This window comes from Chrysemys picta, chromosome 2 (genome assembly GCF_011386835.1).
Source record: "Chrysemys picta bellii isolate R12L10 chromosome 2, ASM1138683v2, whole genome shotgun sequence".
NCBI lineage: Eukaryota > Metazoa > Chordata > Testudines > Emydidae > Chrysemys > Chrysemys picta.
This window is the reverse complement of record NC_088792.1, coordinates 95732639-95745728: the sequence shown is the minus strand read 5'-3', so window position 1 is coordinate 95745728 and position 13090 is coordinate 95732639. Positions and strand designations below refer to the sequence as shown.

General features: G+C 39.4%; 1 protein-coding gene across 8 annotated transcripts in view; it reads left to right on the top strand.

Annotated features, from left to right (window-relative positions):
• The window catches only part of VPS41 (VPS41 subunit of HOPS complex), a 152566-nt gene that overhangs the window by 91421 nt on the left and 48055 nt on the right, over nt 1-13090 (top strand). For all 8 annotated transcript variants that reach the window (XM_024106434.3, XM_042844793.2, XM_024106435.3 and 5 more), the window contains 4 exons: nt 3751-3866; nt 5482-5538; nt 8055-8116; nt 9129-9210. In XM_024106434.3, coding sequence (XP_023962202.1) covers nt 3751-3866; nt 5482-5538; nt 8055-8116; nt 9129-9210 — 317 coding nt within the window. The remainder of the gene's footprint in view (nt 1-3750; nt 3867-5481; nt 5539-8054; nt 8117-9128; nt 9211-13090) is intronic.

Below are 13090 nucleotides of genomic sequence, written 5' to 3'. Positions count from 1 at the left end.
CTTCCACTGTTCCTCCTGCTGCAAAGTCACCTAGCAGGTCCTGAGCCATTATGAAGACAATCAGGCTCCTATCTCCACGTTCCTCCCACCGACAGAGGGCAGATCAGTGTTCTCTAACCTTATAACCATTAGACCCTTAAGGGATTTGGTCAGGCTTTACAGCTCTAATAACAGATCCCACAACTCTCTGGGACTTCAGTTTGGTACTGTCAATGCTAATAGGTCTGCCTTTTGAGCCAATGGGCAGCACTTCTTTGTTACATCTGTCTATGAAGGTAGCATTCTTTGTGGCCATTACCTCCATGAGGAGGGTGCCAGAGTTACATGCCCTGGTTGCTGACCTTCCATACATGTTTTTTTTTGTAGGGACAAAGTATATTTATGTCCTCATTCAAAGTCCCTCACTAAGTAGTCTGGAAGTTCCACTTTAATCAAGCCATATACTTACCATCCTTTTTTCTTAAGCCATGTTCTCATAAGAATGAAGAGAGGCTTCATACCTTGGATATCAGAAGGGCATTAATGTTTTACTTGAACAGAACTAGATCTTTTAGAAGGTCTAACCAGCTGTTTATTTCAGTTATGAAGGGGATGGAAGGCCTCCCAGTTTCTGTGCAGAGGATATAATGGTGGATTTCATTCTGCATAAGTCTATGCTATGACACGGCCATAGTACCTCCACCACGCAGGTTTGTAGCTCACTCCACAGGATCCCTAACAGCTTCTGCAGCTTTTCTGGCTCGGGTACCTCTAAGAAACATTTGTAAAGCTGCAACTTGGTTATCAGTGCATAATTTTACAAAGCACTATGCTATAGCCTGGAAATCCAGAAACTATGTCAAATTTGGTTGAGTGGTTCTTCAGTTGTTCAGCTAGACTCCCAAACCTTCCTCTAGTCTGAACTGCTTGTAAGTCACCTGAGGTGTAATGGACACGTGCAATCACTCAAAGAAGAAAAAACGGTTGCTAACCTGTTGTGTAACTGTTGTTCTTTGAGATATTTTGCACATGTCCATTCCTCAGCCCATCCTCCTTCCCTGCTATGTAGGAGTCTATCTAGTCAAAAGGAACTGAGAGGTGTCAGGGGCAGCTCTGTTCTTTATACCATCAGTTAGCAATGTGAATATGTGAAGGTGCATGCACTGCCTGGACTAAGTTAAAAACAACTCTGCTTCTGGTGCACTGGGCACACGCACACCTGAAGAGCAGTGGACACGTGCAATGCATCTCAAAGAACAATAGTTACAGAACAGGATAGTAATCATTTTAAATTTAATTTTAAATACGTTTATTTAAAAATTGCATTTAATTTAAGTAAAAATATTATTTAAATTCCATTTTTGAAAACATAGATTTTTATTCATCGTGTTATCTGCACGTCACCTTTGTGAGGTAGGGAAGTGCTGTTATCCCCATATTATATATGGGGAACTGAGGCACAGAGACACTAAGGGCCAGCTATTTAAAGGTATTCAGGTATCTAAATGCACCTAATTTCAATGGGAGTTAGATGGCTAGACATTTCTGAAAATCCTACGGAGAGCCTATCTGTATCTATAGGCACCTAAATAACTTTAAAAATCTCATCCTAAGTGACTGCTCAAGGTCATATATGAGATCTGTGGTGGAGTAGAGAATTGAACTTGGGTCTCCCAAGTCTTAGCCCAGTGGTTAGTGTGCTATTCTATCCTCTTCTGATTAAAAGAATTAGCACTGTACAAAATGCCACATACGTTAAGGGAATTAAAAACTGACAGATCTCAAAAAGTAATTATTGATGTGGAATCCTCATCCAGTTGGGTTGTTTATCATGAGATTCTGTTGTCATGTATTCTTGGCCCAGTGCTAATCAATATTTTTTTATCAGTGATCCAGAAGAAAATATGTGATCTTTACTGGTAATGTTTGAAGATGACACGCAGATTGGTGGCATGGTAAATAATAAAGACAAGTAGATTATACAGAATGATCTGGATCACTTGTGCTCATTTAAATGTGTGTTTTAAGACCAAATTCACAACAGGCATCTAGGAAAAAAGAACATAGGCCTCATCTCCAGGATGAAGGATATCTCCTAGAAAGCAGCGCCTCTGATGAGGATGTGAGGGTCATGATGGGTAACCAGCTGAACGTGAGCTCTCAGTGCGATGTTGTGGCTAAGAGGACTAAAAGTGATCCTTGGAAAATATGGAGTAGGAGTAGGGAGGTAGCATTACTTGGTATATCGCAAAATAAGCCCATTCCTGGAATACTGTGCTCAGTTCCAGTGTCCGCACTTTAAAAAGGATATTTATAAATTGGCAGGGGTTCAGAAAAAGAGCTACAAGGACTATTAACAGTCCCCTATACAGAGAGGAGATTTGATAGTAGAAGACTCTCTAATCCAGCAGACAGAGGAATAACAAGATCCAATGGCTGGAAGCTGGAGCTAGACAAATTCAGACTAGAAGTAAGGCACACATTTTTAACAATGAAGGCAGTTTAATCATTGGAACAACTGACCTAAGGATGTGGTGGTTTCTCCATTGCCTGAAGTCTTCAAATCAAGATTGGTTGTCTTTCTAAACAGGCATGCTCTAGTTCAAACAAAAGTTATGGGCTTGATGTAGAAACAATTGGGTAAAATTATATAGCCTATGTTGTGCAGGAGGATCATAATCCGTGCTTGCTTTGTGCCAGGGCTAAGCCCCAGCATCTCTAGGCTTGCTGCATCAGTTATAAATGTAAAAAAATTGTTTGAGTCCCAGCCTCTCTTTCATTACAAATTAAGCACTGATCATAATGGTCCCTTCTGGAGTCTCAAAGCAGAGTCTGATTTAAACATCTTACCCAGCAGCAAGTATCTCATACAGTCAACTTCAAATCAAACTAGGCCTGCCAAACCTGAATGCACATCCATACCCTTAAGTAATTGCAAATGCAGTATACCCTCTGCCAGTCTCCAAACCATTGTGCTCCCATCACAGAATTGGGGCTGCTTTATACCTGTGCCCAAACACAAAGCTGGTCCCCACTATGGTGCTCCACTGTTCAATGAATATTCTGATTCATCTACCATGTATGAACTTTTTGAGGGTTTAGAATATATTGTGTACAAAAAATTGTTTTGCGTTTGTATAAGTGCACGTGTGTGTGTGTGTGTGTGTGTGTGTGTAGATAGCGTTAGGGCAAATTTCATCCCTGTGTCTACAAAATATTGAGAAGATTTTTTTTTCCAGGCTTTGGGGAAAGAAATGCACTTTTGAGCAGACATCTTCTATGCAAGATTTTACCTTTTTGAGTGAATTTTTACATCAAGCTTAATCAAACTAAGAGTTTAAAGTATTGGTGAATATAAAATATAACCTTAAATTACAGCATTGCAAATGCATTGCTGTAATGATGTACCGAGTCCCCTGGGGTTATGGCATCTATCACTTATGCTTTTGATGGCCTTGACTTTGATGGGGAAGGTGGGTTTATTGCAGACTAAATCGTATAATAGCCCTCTGACTGTATAACTCTGTGTTCTAAACCATCATAACATTTATACATAAAGGATGAATCAGAATTTTTAATAAGCTGTGGTGAGTTTTGAAAGCTATTTTGCTGTTTAAATCAGTTTTAATTTATTGGAGCATGGAGCACCCAAAGTCGTCATATTTTTGCTGTCTTGGTTGCATCTCTATTTATTTTTTTCTCCGAAAGATGAACTAAAATGCAAGGCTTTTTTTTAGGAAAATAAAATAATAAAATGTCATGTGTTTGCAGAGCATTCAGAGGGTGAATCGCTGTTTTACATTATTAGTCCAAGAGATATTGTTGTGGCTAAAGAGCGGGACCAAGATGACCACATTGACTGGCTTCTTGAAAAGAAGAAATATGAAGTAATTTTTATCACATTATCTTCAATTTCTTATGTTTGAAAGTCTTGTTCTCCATAGTAAAGTTGCCGTCCCATGTGACTGGGAAGGCCTTATTTTAACTTTAGTTCCTGATCCTGCAGTCACATAAGCATGTGTGTAGCTTTACTCACACATGCTGTCCCATTGTGTAAATCTTTGCAAGATTGGAGCCTAAATGTGTAGTTGATGGAAAGGGTGTGTCTGTGTTGAAATGTTTTAGATGTAACTAAAATTAGTGATGCTATTTGGCTTTGAAGAAATGAACTGGAAATCAGATATTCTTTGTGTGTTGTGGGTCCATCCAAACTGATTAAAGAAAAGAGGTTCACTTTAGTTGCATCAGAAGTCACCATTCTGAGGCATTAGATATTGAAAGAGGGTTGATGTATTAGGGTAACACACACAGCTCCAGAAACTAAGATGTAGTTTCTTTTATATGTGGCACGGTTTTTAAAGTATTAAATAATTTAGGACCAAATATACAATTTTTGGTGCCTAAAGTAGCCAGACTCTGAAAATTACTGAACACCAGCAGTGGTAAGTGACTACACTAGGAACTAAGGTGCTCCACTTCTTTGAAAAAATCTGGTCATTTATTTAGGTGCCAAATATTGATTTTAGGCACCTAGTATTGGTTCCAGAATTTGCAATGTGTCTTTAAGTGGAACCTTATAGGCAATATTAATGCAATACCCAAGTTTTCTGGTTTCTGATTTCCCATAGTGAATCAGAGGACTTTGTAGGCTGTTTAAAGAAATTTGCAAAGGTTAATGTAAATGTACTAATGAGCTGAATGCATGTGTTTTAAAGTCAAATTCAAAACAGATGTCTGGGAAAAAAGAACATAGGTCTCTTCCCCATTTGGCACGTATTTCTGTGGTTAACTAAATTTTGATATCCCTGATGCAGATTATCTTGAAAACCTCCATGAGGATTTGTTTCTCCTGAGGAATACATTCAAAATGGTGAATGCAGTTCTGTAGTTATGCAAAACACTGCAATGGGTCCCACAAGACTCAAGCACCTTTCAAGTGATAGCTGTGTGTGTCTTGGTGAAAGCCCTCCTAGGCTAATAATCAGTGACTGGCTTGTGTTGTAATCTAAATTAAGCTTTCACTTTTTTTCATTTTGCTTTTAAAAAGCCATGTCTGTTTCTGCACATTTGAAGTAGTTAAAGGAAGAACTACAAATTAAACTTAATGAAAAAACCATTCTGACTGGAGAAGGTATTTTGGTTGAGTATAAGAAAAAAAATTATATCTTTTCTCAAACAGATTTTTCATATAGGTTTTCTAGCAGAGGATTTTTGTTTGAACATTAACCAATGGTATTGCATTATATAGTGTGTCATAGTCTTGAAATTTGATCCTAATATACTAATGTGGAGTGAACCCATATGGAAACAAAAGTAGTTTTCTTTTTGGTTGACTGCTTTTGTTTGAGTATGAATTCTAAGCTGTTCATCCAACCATGGCATTAAAAATTCTAGTGCTTCAAACACAAGGCACAATAAAAAGGGTTTGTTTTATGCAGTTTTAGAGCTTTCTTTGTAGAAGTTTTGTATAACTGGCTTGTATGTCACTTTTCTATCATATAGGAGGCTTTGATGGCAGCTGAGATCAGTCAGAAGACCATAAAAAAACACAGGATTTTGGTAAGTTAAAAACTTCAAAATAAAAAATATATATATTTTTTGCTCTTTAGAACACTGCCTGGTGCTTTATATTCATCATAGGAATGTTGGTTATTATATTCGTCTGTCCACATTATTCCAGACAATAGTTATACATTTTCCAACCAATGTTCAGATTCCTGAGGTCAGTCCCAAACCACAGAATGAGAGCACAAAATGGTGAACTTACAAATTGTACTACTCTTTTTTTGTTTGTTTGTTTGTTTGTTTTTTTACCTGCTGTTATTTTGGGTAACACCTAATATTATAGTACCTGAAAGTCACTAGAGAAAAACGAATTTCTTTTTCAGTTTTACTTTCTGCATAAGACAACACCTTCTTGGCTAGAATGATCGAAGGAGCCTATGGAAGGTGGTAGACGCTAAATCCTGTTTAAATTCAGTGGGAAATGGGTACTAACTCCCATAAGCTATTTTAAAAATCCCTGCCTTTTACATAGTAGTCACTGTTTACCCCTGTATAGTTATTTTCCCTGTTGCTTGTGTGATCTTACACACAGCAATAAGGGGAAATAGCGATATTTTGTAAAATAGGAAAATATTATGAATCATCAAAAACCAGTCCCATCAAAAAGTCCTTTTTTTTAATTGACTTAGATATTGAGTTGATGGCTTACCTTTCAAAGGTGAAATGTGGTATTTAAAGAATAAGCACAAAGCTTTGATTGAGATTTTTAATTCATAGTTAAATTGCAAGTGTGCCCTGAAATTTACAAATAAATTCATTTTAGAAATAGCCTCAAAGTGTTTTACTTGTCCCAGTTTTGAGTGCAAAAGTCTGTTTTCCCCTTTAAGAGCTGATGGCATCACCAGAATGTAACATGCAGGGAGTTCAGTTCCTTGCATACTTTAGTTGCCTGTGAAACATAGAAACTGGAAAGCAAGTCTTTGTCGGAAAGCAAAAAGGGAAATGCTCTATTAATATATGGCTTGTAAAATGTGTTAGGTTAGGATGAAATCCAATCAGGGCCGGCTCCAGGGTTTTTGCCGCCCCCAGCGACGCAAAAAAAAAATAAATAAAAGCCGCGATCGCGATCTGCGGTGGCAATTCGGCGGGAGGTCCTTCGCTCCGAGCGGGAGTGAGGGACCGTCCGCCGAATTGCCGCCGAATAGTTGGACGTGCCGCCCCTCTCCAGAGTGGCCGCCCCAAGCACCTGCTTGGCAAGCTGGTGCCTGGAGCCGGCCCTGAATCCAATTAATGCACATGAAGCCACAGTTATTAGCTTGCTGGGCCTGATCCAGATCCCACTGAAATCAATGGAAGAATTCCAGTTGATTTCACTGGGCTTTGGATCAGGCCCACAGCAGGTAAAGTCCACAGGGATTAAGTGGCAAAATATATTCAACATACACAGTTAAGCAGGGCACAGGGTCATGTAACAGTTAGCGCCTCCCAAGGATTCTGTAGGTTGTCATAGTGGCCACACCCCTTCAGCACCACTTATGCAGATCAGGTGACCCTAGCATCCTGTGTAAGTACAAATCCAGTCCCCATACTCTTTTCCCATACTGGCCTCTGCTTGCCACCCCAATCTAAGCACGACTATAGTAGAATCCCTTACGTAGTTCCTTCACTAGTTAGGACCCTCAGCCCCTTTCCATGCTATTGCTTGACGTAAGTTGTTCAGTGAGCCTTGTGTGTAGTCCCATCAGCTTCACCTGTGTAAAGCTGTGATATCATCATCTCTGAGCATTGATGTGATCACATCAGATAATAAATGGATGCTTTTTTTTTTAATGGCCGAAGTACCAAGTAGTGTCTCAATTGAGGCACAGCAGATAATTTACAGCTGAGTAATGGGGTAAACTCTTGAGACAGGATTTATTATGTAAATGCAGACAGATCTCTAAAGTAGCTTGAATAGCACTGGTGTGATTTAGTGCTTTTTAGATAATAAAGCCTGTAACTTAGTTTCCTTTCCCTACTTCTGTGTAATAAAATGAGCAGCTTGTTAAATTATCAGTAATTCCTCTACTTTATGGAGCATTGCTTGGAGTTATGTTCTCAGCAGATGCGCTGCTTTTCTCTTCCCCCATACACCAAACCTTTCTTTTTGTTGATGCAGAAAGTGTCCCGTGTCAGGGTCGACATTTTATCATCCTGATCTAAGTGACTCAAATGTTGAATGTCTAAATACACATTTTGAGCCCCACTCAAGACTTGGGAAGTAGTATATTCATCTCAATATTAGAGAAGTCATGAGAAATTATTTAAAAGAGTGTCATATGGTCAAGAGATGAGATTTTAAAGTGAGTTTTTCAGTGTGATTTATGTACAGGTGCTTATTTCTAAGTGGGAACAGGGGCTTAGGAAGAGATATCCCTGAGAAATAAGCACTGATGATTGACCTAACAAGCCACTGAATGTAAACAGAACTGAAAGGTTTATTACAGCAGTTAAACACTTGATTCTTCAAGAATGTTTGACTTTGTTTATAGCTTGTTTGTCACATTTTTACATTTTCTCTTTTATTTTAGGACATAGGCTTAGCCTATATAAATCATCTAGTGGAGAAAGGAGAGTATGACTTGGCTGCCAGGTAATATATTTAGGAATGTCTTTGCTGTGCATATGATTATGTATAATGCATGTGTGAAATAGATAAAGCAATCCTTGATTCATAGGAATCCAGTGATATTTGTTTTACCCTTGTCCTTTAATTTATATAGATAGAAACAACTGCAAGTTTGCTACTTTGATTTGTATCTTTCTAGTCACATAAATCATTTTAGCCGTTAGAAACATACTACACATATTTTAAGAGTGGGATTTAATTCTTCTAGATCACATTATATCCTTGCTATTTAAACTATCATTTGAATCCACTTGATTTGTGTCATAGACTTATCAGTATTCAGTATTGTTACATGCTCAGAAAATAATTCACAATAATAATTATACTTCACACTTTATTTAGACTAAAAGTTTCAAATCTGGCTACATGAAGTGAAGTGCCTAAATCCATATTTAAGCACTTAAATATTTCTGGTTTTTAGAACTGCTGAACACCAGAAAACTCCATAAGTGAATGGAAGCTGCAGTTGCTCAGAATCTCTACTAATTGAGAACTTAGCTGTATATAGGCTGATAAAGGTAGCAATCTGTGTAGCTGATGAAGTTTCCTTCATGCTAATAGGAGACCGCAAACTGCAGATTTGTTACCTGTGTTGATGACACCCAAATAATGGAATACAGTAGTAGAATATTCATGAGGTTTTTTTTATTATGTGGGGATTAAAGTTCAGGTCCTGGTTCAGCAGTGGCTGGCACCAGAGCTGGGATGGCACATTTTGCTGCTGGAAAAGAGGGTTTGAATATCACTCCTGTTACTCTACTGACCCTTTCTAGATGCTGAAGGAACAGTGTTGATATGCTCTGAAGAAAGTGGTGTCCAGAACACCTTGTTTGAATAATGACTGCTAAAACACAGGGCCTTGAAAGGTGCCTGGTTTGGAGGGTGGAGGGAGTAGAGGGAACATAGCCAACACAATCATGTTTTTGTTCGTCCATACATGTAACTTTATTTGTAATTGCTGTCATTTTTCCCTCAGAAAATGTCAGAAAATACTTGGAAAAAACACAGAACTCTGGGAATTTGAAGTTTATAAGTTTAAAGAAATAGGACAACTTAAGGTAGGTTAACTCATCTTTCCTAACTGATGTGTTTGTGTGGTCTGACCAATGTTTATTCTATGGGGACTGAAGTTGACCAAACACATGTGATATCCATTGAGCCAAAATTTTATATATATATCTAATACACAAGTATGCGCACCCAAGATGCGGTAGCCTGCTGCAAATTGGTTCTTAAAGTCAAAATGTAATCTATGAACAGCAAGACAGCAGTTGTATGGTTCTCATACAGGTTAATACATATATGTGAAGCAGTGTTTGAAGTGTAGCACAACTGTGTACCTACCAACATATTTTTAACTTTCTGTCCCTTTTACCTACCCACCCCCACACAAAGGAGTATTTATTTATGGAGGGTGGAATTTTCATATGTGCCTAAGGTTGGTTATTCCCATTGATTTTCAAACACCCTTAAGGACCTTTTGAAAATCCGGAGTGGAATTCCTTTGCCAGTTTACCATTGCTGGGTTTAATGTCCCCTTCACAAAATTCTGAGCCCCCTCTGTAGAGCAGCATTTTTCCTTTCAGCACTAAAGAATAATTAAGTTGTAAAGTGACAGATTTCCCCTCTATTGGACACTGAAAACAGTAGGGAGAGGGGGAGCATTCTGTCCCTTCTTGTGTCTTGCCAGTACTAGCATAATGAACTACTGTAAGAGTACACATTCTCTGTAAGATTCTCAGTTAATAAATTGCCCACAACATAAGGCTGAATGCAGTCACTCCCAAAAGAGTAGAAAACATTATGCGCTCTCCCTTTGATATCACATACACACTTATTTCTGAATTTTATGTCTTCCTATTTAAGCTCAATGAGCCAAAAAGGACATATTATTAAGATCTCACAGCATGCAGTTCTTTGCTGGTTTTGAGCTATTTAGTTCTGTTCAAAGAGTGAAGGTGTTTCAACATTAGTTTTTAGAAATGTTTGCGGGTTTTTCTTTTTTTTTGGTAGAGTCATACTAGTAAGAGAACAGCACCGTTTTTATGAGTTCTTAGTGGTTCGGTGCACACTTTGCCACATTGGAAGATGAAATCTCATGTTTTTCCCTCTGTATTTCAATCCGGTAAGGGACCTGAGTGCATGTACACGTGAAATTGTGATATGCTGTCATCCCCCCTACTCCTGCCCCCTTTGGTTTGATTTTTTTTTTTTTAGGGGAGAGAGGACATGAGTGGATGTTTTCTTGTCTCCACTTATGTCATCCAGCAGACCGTAAAATATAAAAATATTTGCAGGTTTGCTGCAAAAACCTCTTTGTTAAATTACTGCCTTTCTAAACAGTTGGCTGTTTTCACCCTTCTGAAAGCAGACTGTAGAAAAACGTAAGCTGTAATGTTACATTATTTGACTTCAAGCTGCAGTTCCAGCATATTCTTTTTTTCATTTCCCATTACAATTGTATATGGTCTTCCTCAGTTTTTTATGGTACCTGACTGCTATGAAAGGTTAATGAAATCAGGCCAATCCTAACTGGACTGTTTCCTGAAGTGGGTTTTGAATTCTCTTGTGTCTCATTGAAATATTTGTCTATTAATTTCAGTCAGGATTTATGTATTGTAATCCATAATCCAATCAATACACGTTGAATAAAATAGCTGATCCAAAATGTAACTATTTCTAATGTATTTTAGGGGGTTATGCTTATGGGTTGAGACAAAGGTGCTTTGCAACACTAAATAGGGAATGAAATCATCTTAGATGTTAGGTTCTGAGCTCTGAAATATATACATGGTCTACTGTCATGATAGAATTACTAATTTTAAAAAGGGTGTCTTTTTTAAAAATTAAATCCTTCCTGTAAGGTGCTATCTGAAGTATAAGAAATGTTCCAAATTAATGTAATGTGCAAATGAGCAAAGTGGTAGTGAAACTAAGGTTCCGGGATTCCTCAACAGTGAAAGGGCTATAGATACAAATTCTGTAGTATTAGCCAGGCATTTTGCTATGGCCCCTAGTTCACAAGCCAATCAACTTCTAATGGAGTCCAGGCAAAGCATCCTTAATGTTTTAGCTGACAATGTGTTTAGCTAACAGATGATGCTGTTGTCCAGACAATTGATCTGATCCCAAGGGGCTTTAAGAATTTGCAGGACTGGCTTCCATATGCTGATTGGCTCATAGTGCCTTTTTGGTGATGTCACAGCTGTATACTGACTCATGGTTGGGATCCCCTCATGCACCTTCAAAAAGTCTCTACCTATTACTTTTAAAAGAGGGAATAAGGGGAGGAAGAATGTTTCTGTGTATTTCCCCCTTTTGCAAACTACATTTCTGTAATGGGTCAAATGGTGCAGGACTTAGCTACTAAGGCATCCAAGTCCCTCAGTCTCTTTTTTTTTAATCCTGCCATCCCCAAGTCCTTCCCCCCCCAAATTCCCCACCTCAACTAGGGATCTTAAACAAATCAAAACAAAATAATGACATTAGGAACTTTAACTCGGCCTTTAGTTCAGCTTCTTACGTGCCTTTTAAAGCAACTCAGCTGCTTCTTTATCCCTGTTGGGTGCTGAGGCAAAACTGCAGGAGAAAGCAGCATTTTCCATTTGAAGTCCCTCTGCTAACAATGGGACTTCAAAGGGAAAAGTACTGCTCTAGTACTCTGGCCAGGCTGCAGGGAGAAAGAAGTGGCTGGGCTGCTATGCACTGAGGCTGTATTTAGGAATCTAAGGATTGCATTGAGATGTAGATCAGTTATTTTTGAAGAGCCCTTGTTTAGGAGGCAGCTGAGGGGTAGAGAAGAACAGAATAGAAGTATGAGAAGAGCAGTTAAAATCGCCTTTCCCCTTCCAGTCCCCACGGCGAGTACACCTGCTTTGTCATGCTACTTCCAGATCCCTTTTCTATTACAAAGGGTCTCTGTGGGAGTATTGGGGCTTGCCTGTGTGGGCTCCCATCCTGCAAGCTGCCCTAATTTGTTATAGTTAATATTTCCAATTTAGATTTTCCAAAAGAAAATGGGAGCTCCCAGTGGCCACTGGGAAACAAAGGTCATCTAGAACAGTGGTTCTCAACCAGGAATCCAGGACCCACTGGGGACCGCAAGGTGGTTTCATGGGGTCCGCCAAGCAGGGCCGGCATTAGACTTGCTGGGGCCCCGGCCAGAAAGATGAAGCCCTGCTGTCCCCGAGCCCTGCCACCTGGGGCTGACGCTGAAGCTTGAGCAACTAAGCTTTGCAGGACTCCCTGATTGCTACCGCCTTGTCTGGAGGCACTAGTTCCCGGCCAGTGGGAGTGTGGAGCCGGTACAGAGCCCCGTGGTTCCCCAGCCTAGGAGCTGGACCTACTGCTGGCCGATTCCGGGACGCAGTGCAGTGTCAGAACAGGTAGGACTAGCCTGCCTTAGCCGATGGGACTTTTAACAGCCTGGTCGCGGTGCTGACCAGAGCCGCTGCGACCCAGTGCTTTACATTCTGTGACCCAATATTGGGTCGCGACCCGCAGTTTGAAAACCACTGCTGTAATAGACCCTTAATCTCTGGCTGAGTTACTGACGTCCTCAAATAATGATTTAAAGACTTTAAGTTACAGAGTATCCACCATTTACACTAGTTTAAACTTGCAAGTGACTCGTGCCTCATACTGGAGAGGAAGGTGAAAAATCCTCATGGTTTCTGCCAATCTGACCAGATAGAAAATTCCTTCCTGACCCCAAATATGGTGATCAGACCCTGAGGATGTGGGAAAGACCCACACTGAGGAAAAAATTCTCTGTGGTAACTCAGAGCCATCCCCATCTAGTGTCCCATCAACTCAAAATAAGCATTAGTGCTGTTTGGAGAATTGCAACAAAAATTGCCATTTTTCATCAAAACTTAATCAAAAAATGTCCCTGATTGTGTGTGTGTGTGTGTATGTCCCATTTTCTGACCTGTACCT